The sequence below is a fragment of the Polyergus mexicanus genome, unplaced genomic scaffold, assembly GCF_030449975.1.
Source record: "Polyergus mexicanus isolate NDT 795.1 unplaced genomic scaffold, iyPolMexi1.0 SCAF_7, whole genome shotgun sequence".
Lineage (NCBI taxonomy): Eukaryota > Metazoa > Arthropoda > Insecta > Hymenoptera > Formicidae > Polyergus > Polyergus mexicanus.
In genome coordinates, this window is record NW_027223327.1 from 83,360 (window position 1) to 97,621 (window position 14,262).

The following is a 14,262-nucleotide window of genomic DNA, read 5'->3' on the forward strand; positions in this document are numbered from 1 at the left end:
TACAGAATGATTCAATGAAAATGGAAATCCGAAGAAATCATATCACTTAGAGTTCACTGGCAGATAAGATGCAAAGCAAAAAGGATCGGTCGAGCTCACTTTATCAACGGACTTATTACTCGCGATAGCACAGTTTGACGAATGTAAAAAGGGAGGCACGTTCCTAACGCACGCTTCAACGGATGCATCAATTTTTAATAACGTTTGGAAAATATGCTTGTCAATTTCGGCGAATGTCGAGCAAGGTGCCCTTGAGTGACCTTTAAAGTGGTTCTCAGCGCGAAGCTCTTGTGCTTGTCTGTCTATGTACTAGTCGATATGTCGTTATCACCAACGATGCTCCAATGTCCTCTTTCTTAGATAGTTCATTCACCACGTGGTATACACCAGTAACGTAACAAAAGAGTGTGCTGCAGAACGATGTCAATCAAGAAAATTTGCTCGGACATTGTAAGACAATTTCAATTAATTGAATTCATACATAATATGCATGTGTTTAGTTGTGTGATAAGATAATCACAATCTATGATCAGCAATTGTCTTGAAATAATGTTTATTAATGAGAATGAAACCGAATATTAATTGTAAGTTATATATCTATCTTTGTTTTACTTTCTTCTAATTATATTGTATTTCATATCACATATTTTTGTTTGCATGCATTTCTCGAATTTTTATCATTATTATCATCATTCACTTTACGAATGTGTTCTAAAGAAATTGTACAAGAGATTAAATTACGCATTCTCCCCTTTTGACCCCAGGCTTAAGGTCAGATGAAGGCACTGACCAGCTGATCGCGCGCTCGTCCCATACGAGTTGAGTACCTGCATAAACGAGAGAGCGAGAGCGCACGCGCGTGACAAATACACACGCAATCAGAAAGACTTTGAAACCGACGACGGCTTGCATAGTCCCTCTTAGTCGCACTCCAACCATCAGCTGGATTACACAAGCGGATTGATACACGCGCACGATTTTCATACACGAATCGATCCACATTTCCATAGACAGGTAAGTCTTCGTGTGGTCACATGGGAAAATTCTATGTCTTTCTATGGATATCGTTTCGAAAGAAATACCTGATATTTTACGCTCGATTTTATCTATAACGACCTTTGACCTTGACTGACATTTGATCGTCACCAATGTCGCGTACGGTTCTCATCCGCTTATTAATTGACGACGTGTATCATATTTGATTCTATATCTTGCCTCGAAATCTTATTGTTAGTACATTGCTCTTATCATTCCGGCTCCAGAATTTTTGTAATATTTTTGCAATACACGAATCTCTCGTCAAACATCGAGTCATCGAGTCGAGCTGTAAACTTTTATTCATAAATTCAAATATATTACAAAAAAAAAAAACCGACATTTTATTGTCGAATATTGATTTGACACCCGCAAAAAATTAAATAGGATTTCTTATCTAGAGAAACTGACAAATATAGTAAAAAAAAAGACAACATTCATATTTTCAAGCAAAGCACAACTTTTTTGAAACTCACGCCATTCGTTGTAATTAAAATGCATGTACATATATATCAATTAAATGCAATACCAAATTAAACGTAATTTTGCCATTCCATAAAGTGTGTCGAAAAATTACTTATTTGTGCTAAAGAATCTTATTAAGCAAACTACAATTCTGTTACATCATTTATCTGAGCCGGAAGAAAACGTCCCCTCGCATGCAGTTGAGCACGTTCACCTTCACAGTACACACTAACACGCGGTTCTGGAAGGGCGCACATTCCGTTATACGCGATCGATAATTAAGAATTTGAGCAATGACAAAAAAAAGACATAGTACAATAAAAAGCGATTCTCATAAAACCCTTAATAAAATAATTTGTCATCATGTAACTGCAACATATAAAATAGATAAAAATTATCTATAGACGAACACCAAACATATTGTGCAATCCAATATCTATAGGTATGCGTGAACATGTTGACAGTTATTTTAACGGACGACAAAACAGTCACGTGCAAATCGAATTGATTAATTGGACGTGTGTATATTAACATTAAGGCAAGACAATTGACATGTATATAGGATGCCCGGTAAAGATTGTGCCAACGCTCGTGAGCTGGTAGAGCGCAATAAACTGAACAGAAAAGTCCTGTAACATTTTTTTCTATAATGCTTAATAAAGGAGTTATTATTGAGTAAAGTCTGCCAATCACACACAGCGCCGACCTTTAGTCGCGTGCCTGATAGTGTGCGTGAACGCTCCGTCACTACGGCGGCGCATACTACCAGACGGGTGGCTCACCGATATGCGTCCGGCTAAAAGTCGGCGCTGATTGACCAGATTTTACTCAATAATAACTCCTTTATAGAAGGAGCGTTATAGAAAAAAATGTTACAGGACTTTTCTGTTCAGTTTACTATACTTTATCCGCTTAGAAGCGTTGGCACAATATTTACCGGACACCCTGTATATGTATACATACGCGACTGCGCTCATTATCAAATGGAAACATAGTTCAGTGACTGTTGCGTTATATATTGGATTGAACGGAAAATTCGTGCCGTTTTTTTGATTTTCATCTGTTAGCAAAAAGTTAGCATGAACTTTCCGTTCAACCCAATATATGTATGTACGAGTACATATATTTTTTCAATATATATGTATATTTTTATAAATACGGATGATCAAAATCATCTTAACCACAATTGTTATATATTATATTTCTTCATATCTCATAATTTTTAAAATATTAAGAGAGAGAAATATTTATTTATTTCTTAATATATTATTATTAAATTCGATAATTACTCTAAAAATATATTGGCATTAAAAAATTCTCAACTGAGAAAAAATGGAGAAGATAAAATTATACTTATTAGAATATTATAAACGTTCTCCTACATGGAATAAAAAATTGATGCATATTTTCTTTACGGTGTAGATTTTCCAGTTTTTAAGAAAAGTAGGCTATGAAAATTCTCGCTATTTCACATCAATAACATAAGCTGCTTCAAGTTTTAGCAATTTTATTTGACAATTTTTTATTTCCACTCTGTACTTTCCTTCGACAAGTTTGATATTTGCGCGCGCGCACACATATATACAGAGCGATAATATCATAGAAAAATATTGTCGGTCTAAATATATCGCGTCGCTATGCAAATTATTTTGTGTTTGGCAAGTTATCAACTTGTCGCGCTATAATATTTGTTTTCCCTGATTATGCAATTCATGCCCGAATGTGCGTGGAAAAAGACTCTTTCGCCGTTTTAAAATTTCTCTTTTTATTTAAAAAAATTTAATTATGATACCAAACTTATAGATAGAAAACTACTACATCGCTGTTACTCGCCACTTTGCGCAAGAAATTCATTTATTGTCCCAAAAATAATCTTTTCCCGATACAATCTAAAGTCTTTAATTAATTGTCAATAATTTCCAATTCTTATAAAACTATGTGTATCTTCAATCCTAAGGTGATTTTAATAAATAATGTGAGAATGGGCTTTAATGCAAATCTTACCTAGCTAGCCGATCTCTGCTTACGAAGTCAGCACCGTGAAGTCTGTACACACACACCGTGTGTACACTTCGATATAGTGAATGCGTGCAGAATTCAGGAACTCGTATGAAGTTAAACGCCTTGAATCTTTTCTAATCAGAGCTAGAGTTAGGAAATACGGCGCAAGCGTATCTCGCGCAAACCTTCACGTCGGTCAGCCGCAGCGCGTTCTTCCATCAGCCTTGTGTGTATATATACATACATACATACATACATACACGCATACCGATCGAATAATATGTGTCGAGAATAGACTCGGTTCGCAAACATAAAAAAAAACGCTAATAATGCGACACAGGGCTTTTCCAAAAGTTGCTTCTCACACACATAGCCCCACAATCCTGACTATCAACATAAGACGCGGTAAAAGGATGATGCGTATACATAATTAAGCAAATATATATGATCAGATATCCTTGTTCAATATGACATGCGCATGGCTCAGCAAACATCTTTATATCGCATTGCGCCACGAAAGCGATTTACGCAAGATCATGCAACGCATGCAAGACAAATTTATTTTTTTCGGACATTAATTTATGTCGAAATATATATTCTCTATATATAAATAATAATTATACATAACATTATATATCTCGCCATGCAAATAATTTATTATTATTGATTAAAACTTAATTTAAAATCAAAGTTAAGCTTGAAAATTTCGCATTATTTTAAAATAAGTCATAAAATATAATTACATATTATATAATGTATTGTAGTTACATTAATGTAATCACATATTTATATTATTATGCGTGGAAACCGTTTAGCGCTGTAATTTAACTCGGTAGTTATTTTAGACAGTTTATAACTATCTCGTGCAAGAAAGATAAAAATAGGAGTTTTCGTCGGGACTTTTTGTCGGAGACTGTGATCGAGGATATAGCTCGTACTTGAAAACCTATGCTAATATTTTCAAACAATGGATTATATTCTTTTTTCGAGTGTTTATTAGTTGTTTTCTAATTGAATTAATTATTGTAATCATATAGATAATTCTCAATGCCTTTCGATATACGTACATTTATTTTATCGAAAGTGTATTTTTTTTAAACGTAAAAAAATGTTTGATTTCATATCTATGAAAATCGTAATTCTTTAAATGAAATAATTTTTACGATTATTTCTGTTAACAGGAAAAAGAGAATTTAATTTCTACATGCATCTTGAAATACATAAATTGCATTATATTTACAGTGCGCAAAATGGTTTTTATTTAATGATCGCGTATAAAAATATAATTAAATGAATAAATTTAAACTTTCACAATTTTAGCTCATGCCATTTCATAACAACCCTTGTCACAGTGGCAACCGGATATGAACTCTACACTCCCTTCAGCCTCGTATTTCTTCGTGATTATAAATTCTCATCTTTATATCCTATTATGGATATAATGTTACATTCCAGAGAAAGTTTTTCAAAACAACAAGAGCAAACATAGCAATGTTTCCTCTCGCGCCACGTATATGCATAAAAAATATCAAGATTAAACAAATTACTCCAGCATACTGGTAAATAAATTCAGTTTACATACGTAAAATAACATACTATATTATTATTATTTATTACTATATATATTTTATTATTATTTATTATCTTCTTTCTCCATACTCTTCAGGCATCATCAATCCGCAACCTAAAAATTGAACGATTTGAACGAATTGAATGATGTTAGCTTAACAATGGTTTCACTTTTTTCTTAAGCTTGACAAGATTGATTTTTTAAAAAACTTAAATTTAATTTAAAGAATTGAATTTATACACTAATGTTTTTCCTCTATTTCTTGAGAAAAAGTTTTGTATTAAACTCTTGAATCTTTTTAAGAAACTATAATATTAAATTATTTTTCGTTTATTTATACTTTCTTTTATTATTAATTTAATCACATTCTCACCGAGGCAAAAATCTTTTTTTAGATTAAACGAAGCAAATATTGTCTAATTTATGGATGGAACAAACTACCGACACTGATACGGCGGGAATGATAAGTGTGCGCATTTCACTCGTGAAAGAGATTAGCCGATATTGATGGCGTTTCAGGTCATACGGGTAAATCAGGGTGAACGCAGGGCAACACACACAGAAAGAGAGAAGCATAGGCGCGCGCGCGCACCAAGAACATCTGCGCGTGCTGCATTGCGGCTAGCCCATCTTCCCTCACCCTCTTGACAGCACGGTGGTGCAGGACACGCCACCTCCCTTCACCCTCGCCCTCGCCCTCGCCTTCGCCCTCGCCCTCGCCCTCGCCCTCGCCCTCGTCTTTTTTCGATTCCCCTGTCTTGCAGTGCACGAGTGCGGGGTATACTACAGCCAGGTACACCCATCCACCACCCCTTTCCCCCTTTCTTGTCCGCGTCAGCAAGGCAAGCGGGGGTGTAATGCATTGCGTATCACTAGGATAAAACGACAGTCGACGAGTCGCAGCCGTACACGAGACGTGCTTGCGAATTTGTTCGCTCGAGAAACGCAACGCGACGAGATGTAGTCAAACAAAGAAATATCAAGCCGCACGGGGGCTCGCCACCCCGTTGTCGGCGCGTCGTTCCCGTACCCGTCGACGACGCGTTTATCTTCTCAACTCTCTCTCTCTCTCTCTCTCTCTCTCTCTCTCTCTCTCTCTCTCTCTCTCTCTCTCTCTCTCTCTCTTACAATTAGTTTACTCCTGTCTCTCTTTCTCTCGTCGTATCAGTGTTTGATCCATCGTTATTAAAAATGCGTTAAATTGCTCGCTGTTGCATTTGTCGTTCTCATTTACGCTGCGCGCGAAAAGAACGCAAACTCGCTGGAAAACCACAAGGAAAACGATAAGCAGCGCGTTCAATAATAGTACGTAACATAGACGTAATCGTGACGATCGTTCTTTATGATTACAACATTATTGGCGTAATTATGCCGCGTTTATCATCATCGTCGTCATGGTCATCGTCATCATCATCATCATCATCATCATCATCATCATCATTATCATCATCATCATCATTGTCGTTCTTCCACGTACGAATACGCGTTTAACAACGAGATGCGTTGAGAAGGTATATACGTATAATGTTGTCCCATAATGTGATTCAACAGAGGCGTTGAAATCAACGGGGGAATTTTCATTCTACGGGACAATCTTTCGATGTCATATGTAATATTAAAACATTACAATGTTTCGTCTACGTTTCGTTAATAGACGACGAACGTACACATTCTCGTATCTAATCCGATAAAAGAGCACGCTACGGATCGTTGAGTATTTCTTTGGATTTCTTTTTGAATTGATAGATTGGCAATTTTAAGACATCAGTTTTATTTATTTTTTTTTTTTTTCTATATAGGAACGAACTATAGTTATTCATTAATGGTTCGAGTTAACTTTTCAGGTAACTTTTTGCATCATTTTTAGTCATTTCCCGATTCACCAAGACGCAATTTGATCTCGATATCATCAAAATTACTTGTGAGAATAATTTAATCGTCATATATTGTATTATATATATATACGATTAATTAATAGAACGCAACTTTGTGCGTTACAGAAAATGGTCGCAGAAAAGTACAGTAAGCTCGAACCCGAGCTGATGGAGGAACTACGCACGATCGCCCAACAGATTGTAGCACCCGGCAGGGGTATCCTGGCCGCTGATGAGTCAACCGCGACGATTGGTAAACGTCTTCAGGATATCAACGTTGAGAACACCGAGGAGAACCGCAAGGCTTATAGACAACTTCTTTTCACTACAACGAAGGTACGTCATCATTTTCGATTTATGTTTAATGAATTTGCACCAAAAAAATGCTACTTTCAATGAGAGAGAGAGAGAGAGAGAGAGAGAGAGAGAGAGAGAGAGAGAATATTTAATTTTTATATACAATATAATTTTTTTTATATACAATATAATGTGTATGAACTATTAAATTTATCTGAAAAAGTTTTTTAAATTTTCGCTCGAGCGAAACATCGCGATCGTAATAAATACGTTTGGCCTCTCTTCTCCTCAGGATGTCATTGGACAACACATCTCCGGAGTGATTCTCTTCCACGAGACTCTCTATCAAAAGGCCGACGACGGCACGCCGTTCGTCGAGCTACTGAAGCAGCGCAACATTATCCCCGGCATCAAGGTCGATAAAGGTGTCGTATCGTTATTCGGTACGGATAACGAATGCACAACCCAGGGTCTCGATGATCTCCAGGCGCGTTGCATCCAGTACAAAAAGGACGGCTGCCACTTTGCCAAGTGGCGATGCGTGTTGAAAATTACAAAGGATACGCCGAGCAAGCTTGCCATCTTGGAGAATGCCAATGTTCTGGCCCGTTACGCCTCCATTTGTCAAAGCGCTAGGATCGTACCGATCGTGGAGCCTGAGATCCTTCCCGACGGTGACCATGACCTCGCCCGTTGCCAACAGGTCACGGAAGAGGTCCTTGCGGCCGTTTACAAGGTGTAACTTACCTTTACGTTATTTACAAACAGCTTGCCTCTCCCAGATTCTTATTATTATCATGTTCTATATATTTAAATGACGCTTGATTTTAAATTGAAAGACTTTTTACACATGTATGAAATATCTAATAATTTTTTGAGAATTTTCCAAGATAAGATATTGTTTTGAGAATCACTTATACACAATGAATTTATTGTAAAATCATAGTCTTTTAACGTTTTCATAAAAAATGACTTAACTCGTTATACATAATAAGTTTTGATAATATCCATTTCTATTTTTCCAGGCCCTTTCAGATCACCATATATATCTCGAGGGAACACTGCTCAAGCCCAACATGGTGACACCGGGCCAGAGTTGCCCGACGAAGGCGACACCCCAGCAGATCGCTGCCGCCACGGTGACGGCGTTGTTGCGCACTGTGCCACCGGCGGTACCCGGCATCACTTTCCTTAGTGGTGGTCAGTCCGAGGAGGAGGCATCGGTCAATCTGGATGCCATTAATAAGTACCCAGCAAAGAAACCCTGGGCGTTGACCTTTAGTTACGGACGAGCTCTTCAGGCTTCCGTACTTCGCGCTTGGCAAGGCAAGCCTGATCAGGTCGCTGCCGGTCAGCAGGAATTGCTTAAGAGAGCAAAGGTAAATGGTGCTGAGCACACATGATAAAACGTCAGGAAATTTTTCATTCAGATATTTAATAACACGATAGAGATTCGTTAATTGTTATTACAACTCTCAGCTACTATTGTAATTTCTGATCAACATCATTATTTTATCGTGAAATCAATTTGATTATGAAAAACAAATAATATATACAATATTATAATTAATATTGGAAAATATTAGAAAATTAAAAACTTTTTTTTTTTTTTTTTTTTTTTTTTTTACCGAAAATGTTAAGATTTAAGATTAACTAAAAATAAAAATTTATTCTTTTCGATACTTCATTAAATATTTATATATAATTTATACTTTTAATAATGGAGAGTTGACAGTATTTATAATTAGATTGCATGTGTAAATTTGAGTTTGCTCTGTTAATTAATCTATTTATGTTTTAGATTTACGTCTTTTATTTATTTATTATCTGCATCTGTATATAGCTGTCACTAACTGTTTGTCTTTCGATCTCTGTGTCACTTCTCAAAATAATTTTGTTTTGAATTACCTTTGCACTATTGTTTCATTTCTTGTATACACTCGACGTAAGTAATTTTCTTTTATTGTTAGAAAAAAATCTTCTAGTTTTCTGTAACTGTTATTTTTAATCACTTAGTCGTACTTGTGCAGCGCGTATTGGTTTTGCATGTCTATGTAATGTATGCTTGTTATGTAGGCAAACTCTGCAGCTTGCCAAGGTAAATACGTCGCTGGCAGTATTTCTAGCAAAGCTGCTGACACCTCTCTCTACATCAAATCTCACGCCTACTAAAAAAAAATTTACCTTTTTGCGTTTTCTATGGCGGTAAGTATAGTGAATTTCAATCTTGAATATTGGCTTTTCTTGCAATCTTTATCCTATTTATTTGCTGTAATAGATTTTTAATTGATTTTTAATTCATTCTTCTTATGGTACGAAAATGTAATTCACAATATTTCTCGAAATTCTCTCATAATAATGAGATTATATTGATATTATTTATTTATATATTTGTATGTATGTATGCATTAATTGTAATCTATGTGTGTTTCTTTTTTTATTTTCATAATAGAAGGACAAATGAATTTTATAAATTATAAATGATTTAAACTTGTTATTAATCCTAATCAATTCTACTTAATAAAATTCCATTACAATTAATATCACACACACACACACACACACACACACACACACACACACACACACACACACACACACACACACACACACACAAACTCAATTAAATTCTCTAAAATTATAAAATTCTTCTTAAATGTTTAAGAAAGATTAGCATAATTTTGTTTGCAGCATTGGTTTAAAAATGCTCTTAAATATGTCTTCTTTTATCTTGAAATTTTATTTTGCGAACTTTTTTGAAAGACACATTTATCAGTATCACAAATAAAATTATATCTTTTCTGTTTCCCAATAGGCTAACAGCGATTCGGCACTTGGCAAATATGCGGGTGGTGTTACTGGTGCCGCGGGAGATGCAGCACTTTTCGTCGCCAACCATGCGTATTAGATTGATCTATAGAAAAATTCGATGTGTAAAAGAATACTGTTAGAAATGTGGAATTAAACCGTCGTTGGAAGCAATTTGCAGGATCATCGTCGTCATCGTCCTTCCCGTTGAAGTTACGCGAAATAAAAGATTTTTCTCGGAGACGAACAAAACGCACACAAAGCCGAAAGTTTTTAACAAATGTTCATTTTTTCTTTTTTAAACACGGATTATTTCTCATGGAAATAATTGTACATTCTTAAATCAAATTTTAAACTAATTTTTTAATCATAAAATGTCTTTATGTGGATTTTTGTCGAATATATAATTCGACAGAATTGTATAATTCGAATGATTATAATTTTTAATTAATTACAGGTCATATAATTCGTCGTTCAGATCAGTATTTTGTATATAATTGCCAAATTTCTTGAATATGTGATCGATTGGGATTTTACTAATGAAATCTATCCTATTGGAACAAACGTATCCGCTATTCGCAGAAGTCGCATGATTCAGTCCAAAAAAATTATTGTAAAGAAGAAATTTATATACATCTCTTTTTGGCATATTATAAAGATTTTCATTTGATATAAAGATGACAGAACATCATATAGTTTCATATAGTTCAATGTATGAAGCGAGAAAAAGAAAAGACAAAGGATTTTTCCGATTCGGTGTGTTATTTATCTAATTTAACGTTAATTTGGCCAACATTGTTTAACCTTCGTTTATAGTTTGAATAGAATTCTATGGATTTTATCAGAAAATGTGCCGCGAGAGTTGGTAAATACTTTGATGACGATTTCGTAATAAATGTGTGAAATATCAAGTTTAGAATTTTTGGCGCAACTATCCAATTTCTTGTCAATATTGTCTATTTTCACTACTGTTTTGATTGGCTTAAAAATTAATTTGACGAGACGATATTTCACCGGTATTAAATAACCGAAGGACGAAGATCGAAATGTTGCACACCGAACGCGAGCAGATTTTGCGACATCCGATATATTACGATATGTATTATTGCTGTATTCTATTATTCTATAACACTACGATACAAAAGATGAATGAATGCGCGTGTGTGTGTGCGCGCGCGTGCGTCACACACATACACATTGTCAATGTCGTTATACGGTATTCTACGTGTATAAAATAAAAGGATGCAAAAAAACAGAAATATGCAAAATAAAGCGAATATATTAAATGTTTATATTAGAGACTGTGTCGAATATTACCAAATTGTGCTATAAATTGTGTCATCTATACTTATACAATATTATATGTATCTTGCATAGATACCTAAGTAATCTATTGAGAATTATCTCGGTGTTATATATCTAAATACTTTCATTGTAATCTAGGTCACACCAAATACAAAACTGTGGAGGGCAAAAAAAAAATTGCCTGATTTATTTAAAAAGTTTCCCCTGAAATATCTTTAAATGAGATTACTAAAGTTTATAAATATTGATGAAGGAAATATAAAAGAGGATATAAAAAAAAAAAAACAAGCAACAATACTCTACATCTCTCGATCCTTATAAATTATAAAGCATTGTGGATCTTTCTTTTCTTTCTCAATTGACACGCATAGGCCGCGTTCAACAAAGAAAACCGTTCAGACAGTAGCAATCGAACATGATAACGACGTGTAACGATAGCGAAATTGTCGTTAAAAGTTATAGAATCAGGCTACTGAGCGCTTTCTCTGTCGAACGCGGCCATTGATTTTTAAACTTACGAATGTAATACGTGACCTTGTACGAAAATACAAAAAGGATAGCTGATAATGATGCGTTCGAGAATTCTACCTGTAGGATAAAATTTAATTGACCAAGTAAGATTTTTTTCTTCTGATTGGTCAATAAGACTCTATTCTAATTCACGGGTAGTATTTTTGAACGCGCCCGAAGAGGAGGGCAATAACAACGCATACCGACGCACTACGCATCCACACGCACCGATTACCGATTACCGATTTTGACGGCTTCAAGAAAATACGTCAAATCGACGATCAAGAAACGGATATAGACGTACATAAAAAAATCTATTAAATACGCTAATAAATTTTATGCGTTAAATCTTCGAGAATTTAAGAAATACTCAATGATGAAAGAAGAGCCCGAAGTGGTAGAGCATTTTTTTGGAGTATATCTATTGTATTGCACCAATCCAAAGTACCGTGGTAGAACATATATAGGTTACACTGTAGATCCAAGGCGCAGGATTAAACAACATAATGCTGGTAAAAAACATGGTGGGGCTTGGAAAACTAGCAAGAAAGGACCATGGTGAGCATAAACTGGATTTTTTCTTATACAATAAATTTATACATATCAATTTTGTTAATAAATTGATGAAATAAATACTTTTCATGCATCTAATGCTGAATACCAATAATTATTTTCAGGAATATGGTCTTGATTGTTCATGGATTCCCTAATAGTACTTCTGCACTCAGAGTAAGTTTTCAGCAATAGAAGATAAGCAAGTTGCGATACATCTACAACATTTTAAAATTGATTTACGACTATGTTTACACATCAGCCTTAATTGGATTTAATAACATCCATAGTTTTCTGCAACTGATCAATCACAGCTATTCCTTTGAAGAATGGAATGACTGTGATTGGTCAGCCTTAGATGACGTGTAAACATAATCTATGTTTTTAAATATATGGCATTGCATTTTAGTTTGAATGGGCTTGGCAGCATCCACACGAGAGTAGGCGGCTAAAACATATTTCCAAAAAGAAATCAACCCAAAAGAAATTTGATTTCTCTTTAACAGTTCTATCTGAAATGTTGAAAGTTGGGCCTTGGTGCCGCTTACCCTTGACATTGCGTTGGTTGGACTATGAATTTTCTGAAAGCTATTATGGATGTATATCTTTACCGTTACACATGCCTATCTGCTACGGCAAAGTTATCAGATGTAAAGTTAAATCAAGACAAAAAATAAAAACAGATAATATTTTATCACAAGAGTCAACAATATTTTGTTTTTTCTGCGGCTCAAGTATGGCGGAGAAAGATTCTGTTGCTTGTATAAAACCAGATTGTCTTTTGATTGCACACTTAATCTGTTTAGCAAAAGTATTCAGCAAGGATGGAATGATCTTACCGATTGAAGGTACTTGTCCTACGTGCGAAACTAGTGTTCTCTGGGGAGACCTTATAAGAAAAAAGAACGGATGCTATCAAGATCTTGGAGAGACTAACAGCGACTTTTCTTCTAGTGATAGTGACATTTAATAATATATTACAATATAGGTAGTATATTATATAATTATTTGTATTGTAAATATGGATTTTTATCTCATTTTAATTTAATTTAGTTTATTGTAACAGATTATATCATTGAAGAATTATAAAAGAGATTATAAAAATTATACATAAATTTATTTTTATATATGATGTTATATATGTGTATCCAACATATATTACAATAGTTTTAATTTAACCATCTAAAATCTTTCTTTGATATTCACACACGCATATATATATTTCTTTTTTTTCCGCGCGTCTATTTATTTTTATAAAATTTTACTCGCAGTCATTATCAGATAAATGTTATATGATCAATGACATGAATATATTACACTATATCGACCTATAATTCAAACAATGTGTAATACGTGAAACATTAACTGTTACACAGGTACATTAGTGATTTCTATTTGGTGGACATTATTGTGTAATTAGCACACGCCAAACCGTTAGTAGAACTCGTACGTGATCAAGCAATATCATTCACATTGAAGTTGTATTCACAAATTATATGCAAAGAGAACGAGCATGTCAAAAATCACATTTTCTTTCTTTCTCGATAACAGATTCGTCGTATATTGATTTTCTCATACATTTATATAATCGTAAGTAATATAATGTATTACAAACTAATTAATATTATCATACATACGAATATATAGGCATAATTTTTAAATAAAGCAAGGATACGATGATGTAATAAGAATTTTATTACCAATATTTTCTTTACCAAGAAAGAACATAATACGACTCCTTTTTTTCTTTTTTTCTTTTTTTTAATTGTAAAAAATGCAATTTTTGATGCCGCAAATTGATGCGTTGTCTTTTCATATCTAAAAGTTTATATATATCCCGGGAAA

The 14,262-nt window shown here is 34.4% G+C and overlaps 2 protein-coding genes across 10 annotated transcripts; both read left to right on the plus strand.

Moving 5' to 3' along the window:
* Positions 1 to 15: 15 nt before the first annotated feature.
* Positions 16 to 10,662, plus strand: Ald1 (fructose-bisphosphate aldolase). 7 transcript variants are annotated; one of them, XM_070299316.1, is made up of 8 exons: positions 16 to 450; positions 765 to 1,014; positions 6,916 to 6,992; positions 7,072 to 7,281; positions 7,535 to 7,978; positions 8,268 to 8,621; positions 9,319 to 9,447; positions 10,058 to 10,148. In XM_070299316.1, exons 4-7 carry the CDS (start codon positions 7,075 to 7,077, stop codon positions 9,412 to 9,414), a joined length of 1,101 nt encoding a protein of 366 aa, XP_070155417.1. In that variant the 5' UTR covers positions 16 to 450; positions 765 to 1,014; positions 6,916 to 6,992; positions 7,072 to 7,074; the 3' UTR covers positions 9,415 to 9,447; positions 10,058 to 10,148. The 7 variants fall into 7 exon arrangements, with proteins under 7 accessions (XP_070155417.1, XP_070155414.1, XP_070155415.1 ...); XM_070299313.1 differs by lacking the exon at positions 6,916 to 6,992 and having other exon boundaries at positions 17 to 450; XM_070299317.1 differs by lacking the exons at positions 16 to 450; positions 765 to 1,014 and adding an exon at positions 5,951 to 6,376.
* A 769-nt stretch (positions 10,663 to 11,431) lies between these two features.
* Positions 11,432 to 14,041, plus strand: Slx1 (Nuclease slx1). 3 transcript variants are annotated; one of them, XM_070299322.1, is made up of 4 exons: positions 11,432 to 12,423; positions 12,543 to 12,594; positions 12,827 to 13,405; positions 13,794 to 14,041. In XM_070299322.1, the coding sequence occupies exons 1-3, from the start codon at positions 12,239 to 12,241 to the stop codon at positions 13,385 to 13,387; spliced, it is 798 nt and encodes a 265-aa protein (XP_070155423.1). In that variant the 5' UTR covers positions 11,432 to 12,238; the 3' UTR covers positions 13,388 to 13,405; positions 13,794 to 14,041. The 3 variants fall into 3 exon arrangements, with proteins under 3 accessions (XP_070155423.1, XP_070155424.1, XP_070155422.1); XM_070299323.1 differs by lacking the exon at positions 13,794 to 14,041 and having other exon boundaries at positions 12,827 to 13,151; positions 13,224 to 13,533; XM_070299321.1 differs by lacking the exon at positions 13,794 to 14,041 and having other exon boundaries at positions 12,827 to 13,531.
* The last annotated feature ends 221 nt before the right edge of the window (positions 14,042 to 14,262 follow it).

Excerpts from the sequence above, each read along its gene's own strand:
- Slx1 (XM_070299322.1), top strand. The coding sequence starts at position 12,239 with ATGATGAAAGAAGAGCCCGAAGTGGTAGAGCATTTTTTTGGAGTATAT. Across the intron at positions 12,424-12,542 it reads ACTAGCAAGAAAGGACCATG|GAATATGGTCTTGATTGTTC; the intron begins GTGAGCATAAAC and ends AATTATTTTCAG. Across the intron at positions 12,595-12,826 it reads ATAGTACTTCTGCACTCAGA|TTTGAATGGGCTTGGCAGCA; the intron begins GTAAGTTTTCAG and ends ATTGCATTTTAG.
- Ald1 (XM_070299316.1), top strand. The coding sequence starts at position 7,075 with ATGGTCGCAGAAAAGTACAGTAAGCTCGAACCCGAGCTGATGGAGGAA. Across the intron at positions 7,979-8,267 it reads TCCTTGCGGCCGTTTACAAG|GCCCTTTCAGATCACCATAT; the intron begins GTGTAACTTACC and ends CTATTTTTCCAG. Across the intron at positions 8,622-9,318 it reads AATTGCTTAAGAGAGCAAAG|GCAAACTCTGCAGCTTGCCA; the intron begins GTAAATGGTGCT and ends CTTGTTATGTAG.